At 43.2% G+C, this 19,999-nt stretch overlaps 1 protein-coding gene across 1 annotated transcript in view; it reads right to left on the minus strand.

Moving 5' to 3' along the window:
• Positions 1-19,999, minus strand: part of SMYD1 (SET and MYND domain containing 1) — a 42,929-nt gene extending 22,930 nt beyond the window's left edge. The window contains exons 1-2 of the mRNA XM_027129102.1: positions 17,741-19,999; positions 2,472-2,648 (exon numbers count right to left, since the gene is read on the minus strand). Of these exons, the coding sequence (XP_026984903.1) occupies positions 2,472-2,648; positions 17,741-17,877 (314 nt within the window). The 5' untranslated portion in view covers positions 17,878-19,999. The remainder of the gene's footprint in view (positions 1-2,471; positions 2,649-17,740) is intronic.

Here is a 19,999-nt window from a genome sequence, read left to right on the forward strand (position 1 = left end):
CCGGCACAGGGTCGGGCCCAAGACACCGTTTTGAACTAGAAGGATGGAATTTCTTGTAGCATGAAGCTTCTCAGAGTGGGGGAGACCTAAGTTGAAAAGATAATCTAAAGTACTGTTAAGTGCTACGCCCCAAATCAAACAGGGTGACCTGATAGGGAGCGGTTGGGGAAGGGGAAACCAAGGTGATGGGGGGAGGCTTGACACGGCACCCCCTGGCTGCCAGCGGAGTGAACAAGCGCCCGCCCTGTGCAGTTGGGGAAAGAGCAGCGAGTACAAAGGAACAGGGAAAGAGCTTGGCACGATTAGAAACAGCAAGGTGCTGGAGCTAGGGAGCAAGGAGAGGAAATCACATAAAGGTGGAGAGGTGGGCAGAAGCCAGGTCACATGGGTCTGGGTAATCATGGAAGGGGCCTGGGGACACAGTGAGGTGCGGCAGCCTGGGTCTCTCCTGACTGTGCGGCTAAGATGAGCACTGGAGAAGGAGTCTGACGACTCCACTTCTTACTGTGTGACCCTGGGCAAGTCACTTGACCTCCCTGAACCTCTCCAGTGGCAAGTAAAGTGAGGGTAATATGTATCCCCTGCCGTGCTAACCTGCAGAGTGTTGGTTCACAAACTGGCCCCCATCCACAGAGGGCAGGAAGAGAGGCAGACCACTCCAGATTGGTGGGTGTCAGTTTGAATCAGCAGGGGACTTACTTAGGAGGCTTGTCTTGGGCGGCCACAGATAAAAAGATCTTGGGGGCTTCCCTGGTGGCGCAGTGGTTGAGAGTCCGCCTGACGATGCAGGGGACACGGGTTCGTGCCCCGGTCCGGGAAGATCCCACATGCCGCGGAGCGGCTGGGCCCGTGAGCCATGGCCGCTGAGCCTGCGCGTCCGGAGCCTGTGCTCCGCAACGGGAGAGGCCACAACAGTGAGAGGCCCGCGTACCACACACACACACACACACACACACACACACACAAAAGATCTTGGCCCCTGCCAGCTAAATTTTAGAGTTTATAAAGAGGCCTTCACTGGGTTCAGTCATACCTTCCAGGTGATTTCAACACCACATTGTTATCTCAATGCCACATTCTTGGGCAGCTTCTGGGAGGCGGGGAAGGCAAGCGAGCACATTCCAAGGACAGGGGAGGGGATGAAGACCTGGGTCCAGCTTGCAGGTCAACCGGAAGTCGTGTCCTCTCAATGCCCTCCTCCAACACAGAGGTGTTTAGGAGACAAAGTGAGGTAGTGGATGTCGACATCATGTGTGAACTTATTCACATTCTTAATGATTAGATAGAGAGAAGGCAGAGAAGACAATCTAAGAGGGGAAACAGTATAAGCAAAGGCCCTGAGGCAGCCCCAAACGTGCATATGCAGGGAGCAGGGGCAAGGAAGGCCTTGTCTGGAAGGAGCAAAGTGCTCTGGAGGAGAAGGGGGGTGGTTAACGTGGGACAAGAGGGAGGGTCCTAGAAAGCACAGAACTTTGTTTTTTGGGGAGTTTTTTTTTTTTTTTACATCTTTGTTAGATTATAATTGCTTTACAATGTTGTGTTAGTTTCTGCTGTACAACAAAGTGAATCAGCTGTATGTATACCTATATCCCCTCCCTCTTGGGCTTCCCTCCCACCCTCCCCATTCCACCCCTTTAGGTCGTCACAAAGCTGATCTCCCCGTGCTATACAGCATAGAAAGTACAGAACTTTGAGTATGAGACAGAGGGCCTTACTTCACTCTGAGGGCAGAGAAGGCCCACTTGTTAACCATTAGGCAGCCCATGCCCACAAGATAAAGCCTGTGACCAAGGGACACTTTGGTGACTCTCTGCCACTCATTAATTTTTTGACACAGGCAGATCAATTTTTAAAAAGTAAACATTGGGGGGCTTCCCTGGTGGTGCAGTGGTTGAGAATCTGCCTGCCAATGCAGGGGACACGGGTTCGAGCCCTGGTCCGGGAAGATCCCACATGCTGAGGAGCAACTAAGCCCGTGCGCCACAACTACTGAGCCTGCGCTCTAGAGTCCACGAGCCACAACTGCTGAGCCCACGAGCCACAACTACTGAAGCCCGTGAGCCTAGAGCCTGTTCTCCGCAATGAGAGAAGCCACTGCAATGAGAAGCCTGCGCACGGCAGCCAAGAGTAGCCCCCGCTCGCCGCGACTAGGGAAAGCTCGCACACAGCAACGAAGATCCAACACGGCCAAAAATAAATAAACAAATAAAATAAAATTTTTTAAAAAAATTAAACACTGGGGAGCCGCACGGAACAAGTCTGCAACCAGCTCCACCAGTGGAGAGCCCCTCATAGATGGGCTTCCCAGACCAAGGGAGAGCACGGAAGAAGGGACCATATCCTGTCTCTTTGGGACTCTTTCCTGATTTGCACTCATCCCAGCTTGCTTGGACCTGGGCATACTGTCCCTGCCGCCATCCCCCGCCTGACATTTGGGAATCCCAGTCTCCACCCCGGGGCCCAGCTCTGACCTGATGTTCTCATTGGGCACCTTCCCGTATCTCTTGATGGCCGAACACTCGTTCTTGTGGTTCTGCCAAGCATCCTTCTGGCAGGTGCGGTCACAGTAATGGGCAAACTTGCACTGCCCGCAGCGGTGGAGCTTCTCCTGCCTCTTGAAGCAAGTGTGGCACACAACGTTCACAAGGCTGGAAATGGAGGGAGAAAACCTGTGATTGGGGGACACCACACTGGCTTTTGGGGGACTGGGGTTCGGGTGCTGGCTGTCCTTGTCTTTCTAAGCTTCAGATTCTCATTTTTCAAAATAAGGGGCTTGGGTTTCCAAAGATCCCCTCTAGCTGTAGCTACGCTTCTGGCAGATATTTTTCAGTGAAACCAATGTAGGGAACTCTACTGTGCTCTTCATATAAGCCCTTCAATTTAATTCAGCAAGAGGTCGTAGAGTTACAACCTTTATGCGTTAGCCACCGGGAATACCACAAGTTGCTGGATGAACACTTGAACTTGAGATCACCATGCAGCATGAGCACCCACTAAAATAGGGGGGCCACAGGATATTCCTGGATCACAACGGAGGAACCAAGGAAGTCTCCTCTAAGTCAAGGGAGTGGCTGGAAATTCCTCCCAATCCTCTTACCAAAAGTCACTTGTCATTGGCACCGTGGCCCGGGAGAGGGCATACTGTGCGACATATCCTTCTCATTGTTGAAATGGAATGTCCCTTTCCCCAAAGAATAAAGATATTGTAACTACTTACGATATGATGGGACATGAAACATGGCATGTTTTACACAAAATGAAGTCTACACGTTATGATGTATGTCATAGTTCTGCGTGTTTTGCAGGAGTAAAGATGGACAAGGTTACTGATGTCACAGATGTTATCTGATGTATTCTCCTGGCTCAGAGAGAGAGTGGAAGTGATGGGTGGCCAACTCCACAAACTGCTGTGTCCCCATCTGCTGTGAGGTGTGATGCTAGTAATTTGTTACTAGTCATGAAGTACTCAAGGGCATAAAAGGTTAGTGCTTATTTATAACTTACAGTAGATGAAAGGTTATTCCCATAATAATGTCTTCCTCTCTCCCTTGCATTCCCTTAAGCTTTCCCAACGAGAGAGGAAGAGTAGAACTACCCTGACATACTTACAGTTGCACAGAATCCGCAGCGCATCATAATTATGCCACTACTGCTGCTTTGACCAGGAGAAGGCTGGGGACAGAGCCCCAAGATGCTGCAGTATAGATTTCACCCCAGTCTGGGTGATGGAGAGACCTTTACAGTCATGCATATAATCCCTTATGAGGCTTGACTCAATGCAACTATCAGTTCAATAATATCTCACCTTCATATTGTCTCATGAGAGTCTTTACAATCACTTTGCTGTAATAAACGTTTAATTACTTTTCATGAAAAGAAAACGTGATCAATCTGAAATGATTTTTCTCCTAGTGAACACACAGTGGGTTCCAAAGGTTAACCACCAAATTATTTTCTACAGGCTCACACACCTGTTTAAATCTCATTCCACAATTTTTTTAGGACTTAGAGTCAATTTTTAAAAGCTGGTGAAATCCAGGAAGTATTATGAGCTATCTCCTAATTTAGACCTCCTTGAGATGAGGCTGACCTTTCTCTCCATCACCCCACCTACCATTAAGGCTTGGCCACGAGGCTGGAACTAGGAAGAAGGAAGAGGGTGGGTCTGATGCAGAGAGGGGTTCCTCAAACTTTAGTGTGTGTGCACATCTTCAGAGATCATGTGGTTCTAATTCAGCAGGTCTGGGGTGGGGCCTGAGATTCTGCATTTCTAACAAGCTCCCAGGTGATACTGATGCTGCAGCTTTAAGTAGCATGAATGTAGATATGAGAGATAACCTAAATTCCTCCCTTTCGTGGGGGGCGGGAGGGGGGCAGTATGTATGGAAGTATCAGGTAGGCGGGAAGGGGAAGTTTAAAAAAAAAAAAAAAAAGCTTGTCTTTCTGGTCTCCATCTCTTTTTGTTGGTGGTGGGATGGGTATTGCAGAAAGTCAGACCTGGAGTAGGTCAGAGTTGAGTTCAGACCCTGATTCCAGTATCTACTGACTGTGTGACCTCAAGTAAGTACCCTAACCTCTCTGAGCCTTCGTTTTCTTATGTGAAAAATGAGAATGGCAACACTTAGATCTTGATATCATTTAGACAAATGACTATACCTTTTTAAAATTTTTAAAATTATTTATTTATTTTTGGCTGCGCTGGGTCTTCGTTGCTGCACCCAGGCTTTCTCTTGTTGCGGCGAGCGGGGGCTACTCTGTTGCGGTGTGTGGGCTTCTCGCTGCGGTGGCTTCTCTTGTTGTGGAGCATGGGCTCTAAGCACGTGAGCTCACGGGCTCTAGAGCACAGGCTCAGTAGTTGTGGCGCACGGGCTTAGTTGCTCTGCCGCATGTGGGATCTTCCCGGACCGGGGATCGAACCCACATCCCCTGCACTGGCAGGTCGACTCTTAACCACTGCACCACCAGGGAAGTCCAACTATTATTTTTTAATGAAACATACTTGGTATCTTAAAAAACTCAAGCAAGAAGAAAATTACAAAGAAGTTTCAAACTTCTCCCACTCTCAGAGTGATTCGAGGATTAAATGAAACAACGTGTAAAGTAGCAGCTAAGAGCCTGGCACAGAACAAGTCCTCAGTAGGTGTCAGAGTTTGGGCCAGGTGATCTCTGAGCACCTGCTCTCCTCCAGCACCCACTAATTCCGAGGCAGCCGCCACAGAGGACGACTTCCCAACTGGAAGAGAACCTATAGGTAGGGGGCCAAGGGTACTTCCATGATAGAAATACCACCCCTTCTTTACTTCCCCACCATGAGAGCATCTAAAAGATGTGATGTCTTAGAGGGAAGTGATAAGTGAAATAAGACAGAGAAAGGCAAATACTATATGATATCACTTATGTGTGGAATCTAAAAAAACACAACCGGGCTTCCCTGGTGGCGCAGTGGTTGAGAGTCCGTCTGCCGACATGGGGGATGCGGGTTCGTGCCCCGATCCGGGAGGATCCCACGTGCCGCGGAGCGGCTGGGCCCGTGAGCCATGGCCGCTGAGCCTGCGCGTCCGGAGCCTGTGCTCCGCAACGGGAGAGGCCACAACAGTGAGAGGCCCACGTACCGCAATAAATAAATAAATAAATAAATAAATAAAAAACACAACCAACTAGTGAATATAACAAAAAAGAAGCAGATCACAGATATAGAGGACAAACTAGTGGTTACCAGTGTGGAGAGGGAAGGGGGAAGGGGCAATATAAGGGTAGGGGAGTAAGAGATACAAACTATTAGGTATAAAATAAGCTACAAGGATATATTGTACAACCCAGGGAATATAGCCAATATTTTTTTTTCCAATATTTTATCATAACTAAAAATGGAGTATAACCTTAGAAAATTGTGACTCATTATATCGTACACCTGTAACATATAATATCATGCATCAACTATACGTCAATTAAAGTTCTAAGACCACTTTTTAATTTATTTATTTTATTGAAGTATAGTTGATTTACAACGTTTCAGGTATAGAGCAAAGTGATTCAGTTATACATACATATATATAATATATATTCTTTTTCAGATTCCTTACCATTATAGGTTATTACAAGATATTGAATATAGTTCCCTGTGCTATATAGTAGGTCCTTGTTGTTCATCTGTTTTATATATAGTAGTGTGTGTCTGTTAATCCTAAATTCCCAATTTATCCTCTCTCCCACTTAAAACCACTTTTTAGATTACAGGAGAAAGAGTGCTTCTTCCAGCCAGCTTAGCTAGTGACCTTCACCAAGCCTCATTTCTCCTCCTTAGTCTCATTTTCCCAGTCCCCACAAGAGTCCCATTCACACAATGCTTTGCAATTGAAAGAGATGTTTTTTAGCAGTTCTCTTGTGTTAAACCTTCACAACAACCCTTTAGAGTACAGGTCATCACTATCCTCACAGGGACAGTATTCTCATAGGGGTCCCTGAGGGCTGACACTGCTCCCAGCACAGAAGGCAGAGGAAGCCACCGAGCCTACCTGCTTTGCCTGCAGCCCTGAGTGTGCCCTGCCCCAGCCAGTGGTCCCCGCTCACTTTTTGCTCTGCAGCCCTGGGCTATGTCATCTGTCAGAGTCAAGTGGGATGGAAAGGCAGCTGTTGCTCAGCTCCTTGTATGGAAATAACCAGTTACTGGACAGATAAATGCAAATAGAAGGTGTCTGCAAGGTGGATGAGTCCTCCAAGAGCACAACCAGAGAGAACTGGACCAGCAGTGCTGGCTTCCTGGGCTGCTTAAAAACTCCCATCCTGCAAAGTGGTCTCCCCTCAAAAATCGAGGGGGAGGGCACATGTCTTAAAGAACATCACATCCCTCAAGTACCCAGAGAACTTTACAATATTTTCAATTCTGTCTTTCTTCCTTGTTCCTTCCCCTCTTTCTTCTTTTACAAGTATTTATTGGGCATCATTTGCAACAATGTGGATAGACCTAGAGGGTATTATGCTTAGTGAAGTAAGTCAGAGAGAGAAAGACAAATACTGTTTGTTATCACTTATATGTGGAATCTAAAAAATAAAATAGACGGATGAGTATAACAATACAGAAACAAATTCATAGATATAGAGAACAAGCTAGTGGTTACCAGTGGGGAGAGGGAAAGTAGGAGGGGCAGGATAGGGGTATGGGATTAAGAGGTACACACTACTATGTATAAAATAAATATGCTATAAAGAAATAAACTGGGCTTCCCTGGTGGCGCAGTGGTTGAGAGTCCGCCTGCCGATGCAGGGGACACGGGTTCGTGCCCCGGTCCGGGAGGATCCCACATGCCCCGGAGCGGCTGGGCCCGTGAGCCATGGCCGCTGAGCCTGCGCGTCGGGAGCCTGTGCTCTGCAATGGGAGAGGCCACAACAGTGAGAGGCCCGTGTACCACAAAAAAAAAAAAAAAAGAAAGAAAGAAATAAGCCATAAGGGTACAACACAGGGAAATATAGATTATTTTGTAATAACTTTAAATGGAGTATAATCTATAAAAATATTGAATCAATATGTTGTACACCTGAAACTAATATAGTAAATCAACTATACTTCAATTTTTTAAATTTTTTGTTTTTATTTATATTCTTTTTTAACTATACTTCAATTTTAAAAAGTAAATTAAAAATTTTTAAGTTTATTAAAAAATATTTCTTGAGCTTCTATTATGTGCTGTGCATTGAGCTAGGTGACAGAGGGCCTTAAAGACAAAGAAGATACAAACTTTGCCTTCAAGCAGTCCCAAGGCTGGGCTGGGGCATAAACATATATAAGCAAGGTGAGGCATGCCATCCAGGAGTGCTGGGAACCTGCTGCAGGGTTCGAGGTGAGGGAGGGAGGAATCTGGTAAGGTGATCACCGAGGAGGGGGCGACGCACTGTTCTGACCCTGTAAAGATGAGTTGAGTTGTACTCAGAAGGTCAAATTCTTCCACCATGGAGAGGCACTGGCACGAATCAAAGGCTTCCATAGGGGGAGGAGTCGGGGTAGGCACATATAGGAGAGAGGAGGAGATGTTTGACCAGATCATAGGATGCGCCGTATGGGGAAAAGATGTTGGAAAAATGACCGGACTGTGGGGGACCTGGAATGCAACTCTCAGTAGCAAGTCCTTATTCTGCAGCAGAAGGAAGCCACTGGAGGCTTCTGCAAAAAGGAGAAACACGGCCAGAGTTGGTACACTCACTTTCTTTTCCCTATGGCATCTACCTAATGTCCTTTTTAAACGGCCCGCATCAACACTTAAGGGGTATCACTGGGTTCACATCTGCATGATTAGTTACCTTAGCAGAAGAAGTTAGGTGGTACTGCATCCCTAGGTCAGACCTAGGGATTACCTATTTATTTTAAACATCTCTTTCATTAAAATAGCACTTCTCAAATTTTCTCTGCCGCGACTCCCAGGACAAGGTTCACACGCCCCACTCAGACCTGGACGCATCTCCCACATTCTACCTGAGACCAAACCCCTCTTCCCAGGCTCAGAACACATCTTTAGAGGCAAATGAGTGAAGGTGACATTGTTATGGGGACAACATGGCATTTGACCTAATCTATGTTTAAAAGGCTATTATCCCCAAACTTCTGCATTTAAGGATTAGTTAACAAAATTTAGCAACACAGCTCACAACGGGTCATATGACATTTCAACACATCTGACCTCCACAGCTAAATTAAAGCACCAAATTAAAAGCATATTTCTAAATCTACTGTGGTTACCCTTAAAATCAAGTGCCAATGTTTAAGGCTGTAACCTGAATACTTTCACAGTTACTCATTTTCTGAACTATCTGTTCAGGAATTTCTCTAATCCCTTTATTAAATTATTTCCATTTATAGCATCATTTATCCCCCACCACCTACCCACCAGCTGTTACCAGATTAAAGGCTACACTTGTGTTTGTGCATATGCCATGGTTAATTCTGGTGTTCCCATGGGCCCACATAGAATTACATGGGCTGAAAGCCCAACTCTCTCCACGGGACCTGAAGAAGCTCATAGTCGGTTTGATTTTCAAACAAGTCCGGCTGACAGTAATTTCTTTTAAAATACCTTTCTTTTTCTCATGTTCTCATCTTTATTTTTCCCTACTCAGATAGATAGATAGATATTCTCATATTCTCTTGGGCACTTCCAACTCTTTAAACAGAATCATTTAGGAGCTAGTCAAGAACTTTAAAAAAAGTCCACTATCCTTGCCACTTCTTAACATCTTTGGTGATAAATTGGATTAATAGGAAATTCATATGATTGGTTGTGATAGGCTGTAAAATAGCCCCCCCAAAATGTCAATGTCCTAATCCTGGAAACTGCGAATTACCTTACATGGCAAAAGGGACTTTGCAGATATAATTAAGATTAAGGACCTTGAGATGCGGAGATAATCCTGAATCATCTGGGTGGCCTAACGTAATCACAAGCGTCCTAATAAGGAGGCGGCAGGAGGTCAGAGGAGGAGAAGGTGCTACGTAGCTGCTTTGAAGATAAAACCCAGGGGTGCAGGCGTTCTGTAGAAGCTAGAAAAGTCTAGGAAACATCCTGTGGACCCATTTCAGATCTCTGACCTCCAGAATTGTACAATAATAAATGCGTTGTTTAAGCCACTAAATTTGTAGTAATTTTTACACCAACAGTAGGAAACTAATACATTGGTTTGTTATTATAAACACTTTTTTTTCCTGTATAATCACATGTATAGTTCTATTTCTTACCTATGAGTTTTTGGATCTAACCATTCTCAAGCCCCAGAACCAGATGTTTATTCTTCTGAAATTGATGGGTGTGTATTCTTTCTTTTATTAAGGCTAAATAATATTCATTGGACTGACAAGAACAGAAGAAAATTAAGTAGGCAATGCTGGGCCCACTTGTGTGTCAGGGCATGGGAGGTAGTGAGAAATGATGACAGACGAGATCCTGGGAGATTCATACCTGCCCTATGACTCACTCCTGTGACCTGGCGAAAGCCTCAGTTTCCTCATCTGTAAGAGACGATTGTATGAATTCAATGGGTCTTGACCTTCTTCTGGGTTGAGGATCGTTTTGAAAGAGATAACTTTCTCCCCAGAAATAAAAAGCATGCATGCACATCCACATAAACTTTGACCCTCCAATTATAGGTGTTTCCTTAGCTAAGGATCCGTGGACTCAGGTTAGGAACCAGTAGGCTAGATATACTCTAAATTCAAGACATCTGGGACTGTTAAAAAAAGAATAATCAAATTGTATTTTTGGCTTCTAGAGATGCCCACAAGCACATTTCCTATGCCATATCTTGTATTTGATGCTAAAATAAAATAATAATCAGAACAAGCTTTATTCCTATATTAGCTTAGCACCCTTCTCTTCCTGAACTGGAGTCCTTTGCATGTACTGAAGAAATGGTGCAACCCAGAAATCTTCCAGGCTGGAAGAGATCCTCAGGGTCATATGACTCAATTCCCCTCTATGGCCCGACTCTTCGTGTACATCATCTCTGCCAGGTTGTCACCAGGAAATATACAACCTTGAAAATAGCACTTTCCATCTCCAGACTGTGCCTACAGCCCTGTTCTACCTATCAGGCAATAGAAGCTCAGTGTCAAAGGCCTAAAAGCTTGCAGGTGCCCCAGGAAAAGGATTGGGACTGATAACACCTTTTAATAGTTCCAATTTTTTTAAAACAAAAACAAAAATGCAAACTGGAATTTAATAACAATTTCAAAAGCAGCGTTATGAAAGTCCATTCAGAAGTGGTAAGCAAAACTACACTTTGACGTGTTGTGAGTTGGTGTCTCTAAAAGTAAGGATATCTAAGACCTTCTTAAATGGCTTGAGCTCTGGCTAGGACATTTTATCTCTCCCATTTTGACCTGAAATATGACTCTGTATCTTCTGCTCGAGGTGCCCATTTCTTACTCTTCTGTCAATTAAAAAAGAAAAAGTTCAGAACCCTCTTTCTTGCAAATAACAGTTTGGTATCGGTAGATGGCTATTAGGAGAAGTTTTTCAATGTTCCTGTAAAACATGCTTCAAACTCATGCCCCTGGTGAATTCTTTGGAATCTATTCCAGGCTGAGCATGTATCTTTTGGTTGTGGGTATTGTTTGAAGGTGATGGTGATGATGTGACTTTATTCATATTGTAATAAATTGTGCCCCATGGACCTTAGTCTGTGGGTCAACTGGGTTAACCAACTGATTGATTTTACAGTTTGGAAAAGATGGAGGTTGTACTTCAGAGGGCTGGAAGGGTCCTTCCAAGACCAAGCACAGAAAAGATAAGGATCCAATCTCCTAGCTGAGGCCTGAGTCACACTTAAGACTAAAACCATTTATCTTCTCATTCCATTTGATGTAAAATGAACTAAATAAGCTAAAAAAGGAAAATGAAAGATGCAATGACAATAAGTAACTGGAATAAAAGTAAACTAAAAGAAAAAAAAGAAACTTAAAGCTTAGACATCATTTTAAAAGATACATGTAAAATGAGAAAAATGGATAGTTTTAAATATAAAAGACATGAAAAATTAAAGAAAGTCAAAACTAATTGAGGACTATAAAAGAATTGAAATCCAATGAGCTGGGGACTTCCCTAGTGGTGCAGTGGCTAAGATTGCACACTCCCAATGCAGGGGGCCTGGCATCAACCCCTGGTCAGGGAACTAGATCCCACATGACACAACTAAGAGTTTGAATGCCACAACTAAAGACACTGCCTGCCACTACTAAGACCCAGTGCTGCCAAACACATAAATAAATATTAGAAAAGAAAAGAAAAGAAATCCAATGAGCTAAGAAACCAAAATGATGCAAAAGAATTTAGAAGTCTTGAACATTAAGAAGTAATAAACAAATGAGCTACACATAATTTTAAAATGAGGGCATCAATATAAAATAGACAAATCACAAAAGAAGAAATGTAACGACCAATAAACTTTTTTTTTTTTTTTGCCACACTGTGCAGCTTGCAGGATCTTAGTTCCCCAACCAGGGACTGAACCTGAGCCCCCAGGAGTGGAAACTCGGAGTCCTAACCACTGGACGTCCAGGGAATTCCCCAATAAACATATTTTTAAGGACCTTTCATCTCCCTAATAATAATAAAAAATTTCAAAACAAAATAATGCTAAAATAAGTTTTAAAGGTTAAGGTGGAAAATACAAAAGTAAAAGATAGCTTTCCACGCTGGCCAGAGTTGGGAAGGAGAGGCAAATGCTCTACTACTCATGGAGAAAACTGGTTTGATCCCCTCTGGTGGGGTGATTTGGAGATCTATAATAAGAGACTTAAAAATGTCTTTTGAATCCAAAATATATACATTTCTAGTTCATTTTTAATAAATAATCAGAGACATAAGGAGAGATCTACTAGGAAAAGTAGGAAAGAACCTTGATACCCAAAATATAACACTTGTCAAATTGATGGACAACAGTCAACAAAAGGAATATTATACAGTCATTAAAAATGCTTTGAAAGGATAATCAAGGTTTGGAAAGTTGCTCACAATATATCATGAAGTAAAGAAGACAAGTTGCACAATACTTCCACTTTTGTGTAAAGAAAAAATGTATATGTTAATTACATTGAATCTAAGATATCATCAATTATTAAATGCACTACTTTTTTTACCATTAAGAAACAACAGCATCAAAATGCTCCCAATTAAATCATAATGAGCCATAGATTTTAGGATACATCATGATTTCAGAGGTGTTAAAATGAAACGTGTATTCCAGAATTGATAAAATACTATATTGTGTCACGTTCCTTTCATTGTAAAATAACCTCCCCAAATATTTTAATATCTTGAATTTAGGGAAGCATTTTATGATCAAGGTATACATTTAATACAGTGTTTCTCCCACCACTACCCTCCACCTACAAATCGCTGGGATCAAGAAAATATTTTATATGCATCATATTTGCATAAAAGAATTGTAAGAAGCCAATTATACCTCAATTTTTAAAGAAAAAAAAAAGTTGTAATGATATATACCAGAAGGTTAACAGTAGTTTTCTGTAAATGCTAAGGTTGCAGAGAATTTTTATTTTCTTACTTTGGTTCTCCTATATTTTCTAAAATAAGTTTTTAAAAAATCTATACAAGAGAGCATAATGAATTTCCATATTAGCCCCACCTCATGCAGAAATAAGCAAGATCAGTCAGGCTAAGGAATCATGGAGCTCCTATTCTCTGTCCTCCCTGGAACTGGGAACCCTCAAAGTACAGAGCTAGAAGGACAGAGAGAAACCTTGAACAGCCCCTTCACCACCCCTGGGGTCTCATCCATTTTGAAAGACCAAATCCATGTAAAACAACTCCTTGGTAAATTGACCTTACCCACTTACTTTGCCTTCATCCCTTTCCAGCACCCAACCCAAAATACCTAAAAGGGACGGCAAATAGGCTTTCTTTTAAATACCAGTTTTGGTTGATTAGCAGTGGCTCCCTGGAGTACCCTGCTAGAAAGAACTCTCAGGCCAACTTGGAGTTCAGAAGAAAGGAGTTGCCTGATTGATTAGCCATGTCTGCCAGGGATCATGGTAGCCCAAGTGCTACACATTTGCCAGGTCTAAATGGATTATCTTTCTTTTATTCTTGCTCCTTTATGTTTAAGCAGACCAGCTGTTTTTCCAACAAGCAAAATTAAAGAGATCCTAACCAGACTAAGGACTGTATTATAAAGTCCTGGATTGTTGCTCTTAATGCTAAGCCCAGTCTATTCTAGCAAAGACGCAATTCAACTTGCAAGTCAGCATGACACAGTGCAGCATTATATTTTATTTATTTATTTATTTATTTGCGGTACGCGGGCCTCTCACTGTTGTGGCCTCTCCCGTTGCGGAGCACAGGCTCCGGACGCGCAGGCTCAGCGGCCATGGCTGATGGGCCCAGCCGCTCCGCGGCATGTGGGATCTTCCCGGACGGGGGCACAAACCCGCGTCCCCTGCATTGGCAGGCGGACTCTCAACCACTGTGCCACCAGGGAAGCCCAGCAGCATTATATTTTAAAGCTGAATATCACATATATTATGAACCAGTAATTCCACTCCTAGGATACTCACCTCACGTATCTGTTCACCAAGAGATACAAACAAAAATGGCCATAGCAACCACTTGCAGGAGAATGGAAAAATAAATTGTGGTACCTACACACACAGAGCTTATTCGTTTTTTTAGTAACACAAAACCATATGGATGAATAAAAGAACTACATTTGAATGAAAGAAGCAAGAGGAATAAAACCACATATAACATTATACCATGGTTTAAAAGATGATAAATAGGGACTTCCCTGGTGGCACAGTGGATAGGAATCTGCCTGCCAATGCAGGGGACACGGGTTCGGTCCCTGGTCAGGGAAGATCCCACATGCCGTGGAGCAACTAAGCCCGTGCGCCATGACTACTGAGCCTGTGCTCTAGAGCCTGCAAGCCACAACTACTGAGCCCGCATGCTAACTACTTAAGCCTGCGTGCCTAGATCCCGTGCTCCGCAACAAGAGAAGCCACTGCAAGGAGAAGCCCGCGCACTGCAACGAAGAATAGCCCCCGCTTGCCACAACTAGAGAAAGACTGCACGCAGCAACGAAGACCCAAAGCAGCCAAAAATCAATAAAATTAAATCTTAAAAAAAAAAGCTATATAGAAAAGATGAAAAATAAACTATAAAAACTAAAGTATATATTGTTTAGGACTATGTACATATGTGATAAAACTAGTATTCAAAAGGCAGGGGAATAAATAACACAAAATTCAGGATACTGCTGTAGCTACCTTTGCAACAAGTATGAGACAGGATAGGGAAAGATAGGGAAGATGCATGTATTGAATGTTCTAGTTAAGTAGGATGGTGGTTTCACAGGGGTTCCTTTGTTGTAATGCTTCATAACATACATATATACGTACATGTACATGTCATGTATCGTTTGCAAGAAGAGATTTTCATTTAATGCAGTACTCAACTAAAGATAAAATCTTTCTTCACGTTTGTGTTTGGAGGGTAAGGCAGAAATAATATGGCTTGCAATAACATGGATTAGAAGGTGCCTCTTTTATAGAGTGACTTTTGTGGGTCACCTGGTCCTACCTCTCCAGTCAGTTTTCTCCTCTACAGCGGCTGAGTCTCCACAGGAGCCTAAAATTGGAGTGAAGACAGGATGAGCAAGGCTTTTCTCTGATGCCTCTCTGGGCTGTCTCAGGTGCGCCCGAGCAGGTCCCTCATCTGTGCAGTGATGAGTTTGAGTATACCACTTTTTTTAAAATTGTGAAACAGTAATTTGAATATCTATCTTTCTTTTTTATTGAAATATAGCTGATTAACAATGTTGTGTTAATTTCAGGTGTGCCGGGTAAATCACTTTTTAAAATAGTCTTTTAGATTGTTTTTAATCATTTTAAAGATTGTTTACTCCAATCATCCTAATTTTTATTAGTGTTGTAACAATAATATAAGATTTTATTAGAATCTTATCCACAACATACACTAAAGTTTTTTAGAGTTATTACTTCAAATGAATGATGAATTCTTTATAGTAAGAAAAACAGGTAAACAACCTAAATGTCCAGTTATAAAGGAGTGGTCAAAAAGCACGCAGCCGTTAAATACTATCTTTATGAAGAGACTATAGTAACGCAGAAGGTACTTAAATCATTAAATGAAAAGCCACGATAGTTTATAAGATCCCAGCTAATAGTACAAATGAAACCTATGTTTTAAAATAAGCTGGAAGGAAATAGACAACAGTGTTAATGTTAGCTTCGCGTGAAGATACATTTTTTTTCTTCCTAAGTTTTACTCTTGTAATGAAAGGAAAACCTGCTCAATTCCAAACGCTCTTGAAAACGAAACGTGATTGGCTATATTGGCTTTTAGGGAATTGGAGACACCCACAGAGGTGTTCCATAAAAGGCAAGGTAGCAACTCAGCAATAGTAACAAGATCATTGTTCAGAGTTCCTGTGTTTCTAGCTTTTTATGTCTTAATTCTGAATCCAACTGACTCCTCAACTGCCCCCAACACACACACACAAGTAAATAAAGACACGCTCCCCTTGAAGAGGTATTACTGTCATCTCAGCCCCCCTAAATTCTTCAGCTGTAGCTAGCCGTGTACTCTGTTCACTGCCTTTTCCCTGAAGGTCTTGGTAAACTGGAAGAAATGAGAATTTGAATGCTACTCAAATTATCTCTGAAAAGCCGTGCCTATTCTCAGGATGGTCATACAGTGAGCCAACCACAAAGCCTAGATTATCAGAAGCCATCTTAATTCAGACCACTTCAACGTCAGGCAGGTCACCCCAGTTCTGGGGCTCAGAGGATACTGTCATGATTTTATCACAGTGCAGGGTTTTGTTTTGTTTTGTTAATAAAGAAAGATTTAGTACTACTTTAAAAGTTTGGTGGTCAAGTATGGACAGGATTGTGGGGAAATGGGGATGTAATTTAATAGAGCCACTTTGGAGATCCTATTAAAATGGAAAACAGCACACCCTATGGCACAGTGATTCCTCTTCTAGCCATTTATCCTAGAGAATAATCACACATGAATACAAGTGGACACGGTCAAGGATTTTGATCACAGAAATGTTTGTTTTTATGAAAAATTGGAAACCACCAAATGTCTCTCAATAGGGGAACAGATTTTCAAAAGTTCATGTATTTATAGGTTAGACAGTCCACAGCAGTTAAAATCCACAGCAGTCCATACAGCACATATATCAACATGGATAGATCTACGTGTGGCAGGAAAAACACAGATCTTCGAGGATTTAAAAGAAGTGGCTATAGACTTATAATTCCCATAAGGATATATATCAAAACATGTCGCTGAGTGAAAACAGCAATTTCCAGAATGATATCCAAAGTATGATACCATTGCGAGTTCTCTGATGGCCTAGTGGTTAGCATTCCAGGCTTTCACTGCCACAGCCCGGGTTCAAGCCCAGGTCAGGGACCTGAGGTCCCCCAAGCTATATGGCGCAGCCAGAAGAAAAAAGAAGTATGACACCATTTCTGTTAAAAAGAAAAAACAGACAAACGACAGCCATACTTCTTGATAAGTACGGATATACATAGGCAGGCAGGTACATAGATAGATACATAGATACATAGATACATAGATAGATAGACAGAGATATATGTAATAGTACAAGAACATTCTAGAAGGAAACACATTAAAATCATAACAAGGGTTACCTCTGAGGAAAGACAGAGGGGACTGGGACATGGGGTGGGAAAGGTGAAAGGGGATTCCAGTTCATTGGAGATATTCTAATTTTTAAAGGTAAGTGGATTCCAGATTACTTGTGTATCTACAATTACTTTTTTAAAGTCTTAGCAATGACTTAATCCTCTAATATATTTATTACACCTCAGAAACTAAAAACATGGAGGCTTCCATACGAGAACATTACCTAGGGCAACACACCCACCTCTCCACTCCCTGTCCCTCCACCCTCTCCACACACAGCACTCCCACTCGGCCAAGTTCACTGGTGTTCTGAGAGCGTGCCCCAAAGCTTTTGCTCACCTTTGCAACCCTCCCAGGCACCAGAGCGAACCCCATTGGCCATGACTGTTTGCAGAAACAGTCATGCCAGCAAACACTTAGCTGTCCGAGTGCCCTGCGTTATCAATGGTCACATGGATTGTATCCCTTTCCCTGCTGATTTTGAGAGCAAAGTATTCGAGAATGCGGCACCGGCCAAACCAATGGGAGAAAAGAAGACAACCCACATTCCGTACCTGTCAAAGACCACTGCGGAATAAGCCCGCTCAGCAAAGATGACGTCAGCAGCCCAGAACTCCTTAGTGGCCTTCAGACCTCTGCCTTTGCCCTCAGAAGTGAAGACCTCCACGTTCTCCATTCCCCCTATTGTCATCTCAGAAGCTTCGGGCAGCTCGGCCGATATTTAACACTGAGCCAAGTCCCTTGTCCTCGCTGCTATTTCAGCACCTTCAACATCCCAACAGCAAGACTATAAATGGACAGGCACCTCCCCTTCCCTACCCCCTCTCAGCCACCGGGCCCTCACCCTCCCTCTGCCTCTTTTCCTGGAGACGGGGATGGGCCAGGCCAGAGGACAGTGACCTGGGAAGGGTCCCATTCACCGCCCAGCAAAACTGACAAAGTCGAAAATGACCATGGGCTGGTGTGCTTCTCAAATTGGGCCTGAAAACTTTGGAAAAGTTCCTTTGCAAGGAGTCGTGAAGTCCTGGATTGCAGTCATGCCCAGCTGTAGTTGGAATAGGCAGCCCTTGGTCAGTAGGGTATTTTTAGAAGCCAGATGCCTCTGTCAATCCAAAGCAGACAGCTGACATGGTCCAAGAGAAGAGGCGAGGTGATGCTTGCTGCTCTGGGACCCTTCAGCTGTCAGGCTTGGACTTTCTCAAGTCAGATGGGCCCCTTGTTTCCCTACTCCCTCCCCCACGGGTAGATTGTTGGCAGAGAGCAGCAGATGCTAAATTGACCCCTTTGCCGTGTATATAACAGTACTATTTAGGCTCCAAGGGACATCCCTCTTCTCCAGTATTACCTGGGGCTCCCACAACATCCCCACCTGGGGCATGGAGGTCTGAGCGTTCCCTGATGATGTATTACTCAGACTGTATTATGAGAGGAGGTAGGCCTTGAAAATGAAAACCCTCATGTCTATCATTCTATCAAATCTCCCTTAAATGGGTGTCCGCTGCCAGAAAAATACCAATACCTTGTTCTTTCCCAGGAATGAGGACATTGGAAGGATTATTCTAAAATCTCTATTGAACTAAATGCTACTCATCTCGATCTCCAGGCAGCTCTCACTGATGTTGAAAAGAAAGACATTTGCAGATCTGGAGCTATGGCTTACCTTCAAGGTAATATTTTTAGTTTCAGGGATGCATCTGTGTACAGATTTCTGTGCTCCGGGTTTCTGTGAGTGTAGTAGTCTACAAGCACTGGCTTCTGAGTCAGATAGATCTGTGTTTGACTTTTGAGCCTACTAGAACAACTTTGAGATAGTACCTGTAAAACAAGAGTGATAATTTCTACCTCACTGGTAAATGAGATAATATATACAAAGGACATAGCACAGCACTTGGTACTTAGTACAGAACTTACTAAATGATAGCAAATTTATTTTATTTATTCTGTCACGTTATCTTCCCCAAACCATCAAGATATGCTAGAAATTCTGATGTGTCTTTAACCAAATTACATCTCCTGAGACTTCTTTGACTCTTGGAAGCAGATGCAGAATCCTCTGTCAGACCACGTATCCCAATTTTTAGGTCATAACGCATAGCCCCTGGAACCAGAGGATAACTCAGTGACTTCTGATGTATCCGAAAGACCAAAACACGTTAAGACCTTTAAAACTGGGTGCCCCCCAAAAGTAAACATCACATGCTCTCAGGGGAAAAAAATGATTAAAAAGGAGTTCTTTTAGTTAGTTTCAAAAGAATGGCTGCATCCACATTGCCTGGCAACAGCCAGAGTCCACCCTTGGGAGCTAGCAGCTCAGCCTGGCAGGGATGGTGTCGTTCTTCTCTAGACACTTATACCCCTGGAACAGGTTCAGCCCAAGCCAGGGTCAAGGAGGAACTCTACCTGCCACAAGTCAGAAGGAGAGAGGGAGCATCAAACCCAGTGCTTTAGCTTCAACTAAGTCTCAACCTTATCAGAACAACAAGAATTATATTATTAAAGTGTGGTAGACAGAATAATGGTTCCCCAAAGATGTCCAGGTCCTACTCCCCAGACCTGTGAATATGTTACTTTACATAGCAAAAGGGACTTTGCAAATGTGATTAAATTAAGTATCTTGAGAGAGGGAGATTATCCCTGGATTGGATTGTCCAAGAGGGCCCAATGGAATCACAAGAATCCTTATACGAGGAGGTTAGGGGAGTCAGAGTCAGGTGGAGATGTAACAGTGGAAGCAAGAGGGTCAGAGTCAGAGAGACAGTTGAAGATGCTATACTGTTGGCTTTGAAATTGGAGGAAGGGGCTATGGGCAGAGA

Source organism: Aethalodelphis obliquidens, unplaced genomic scaffold (assembly GCF_003676395.1).
Source record: "Aethalodelphis obliquidens isolate GAN/ISIS:26980383/991018 unplaced genomic scaffold, ASM367639v1 scaffold35, whole genome shotgun sequence".
Classification (NCBI taxonomy): Eukaryota; Metazoa; Chordata; class Mammalia; order Artiodactyla; family Delphinidae; genus Aethalodelphis; species Aethalodelphis obliquidens.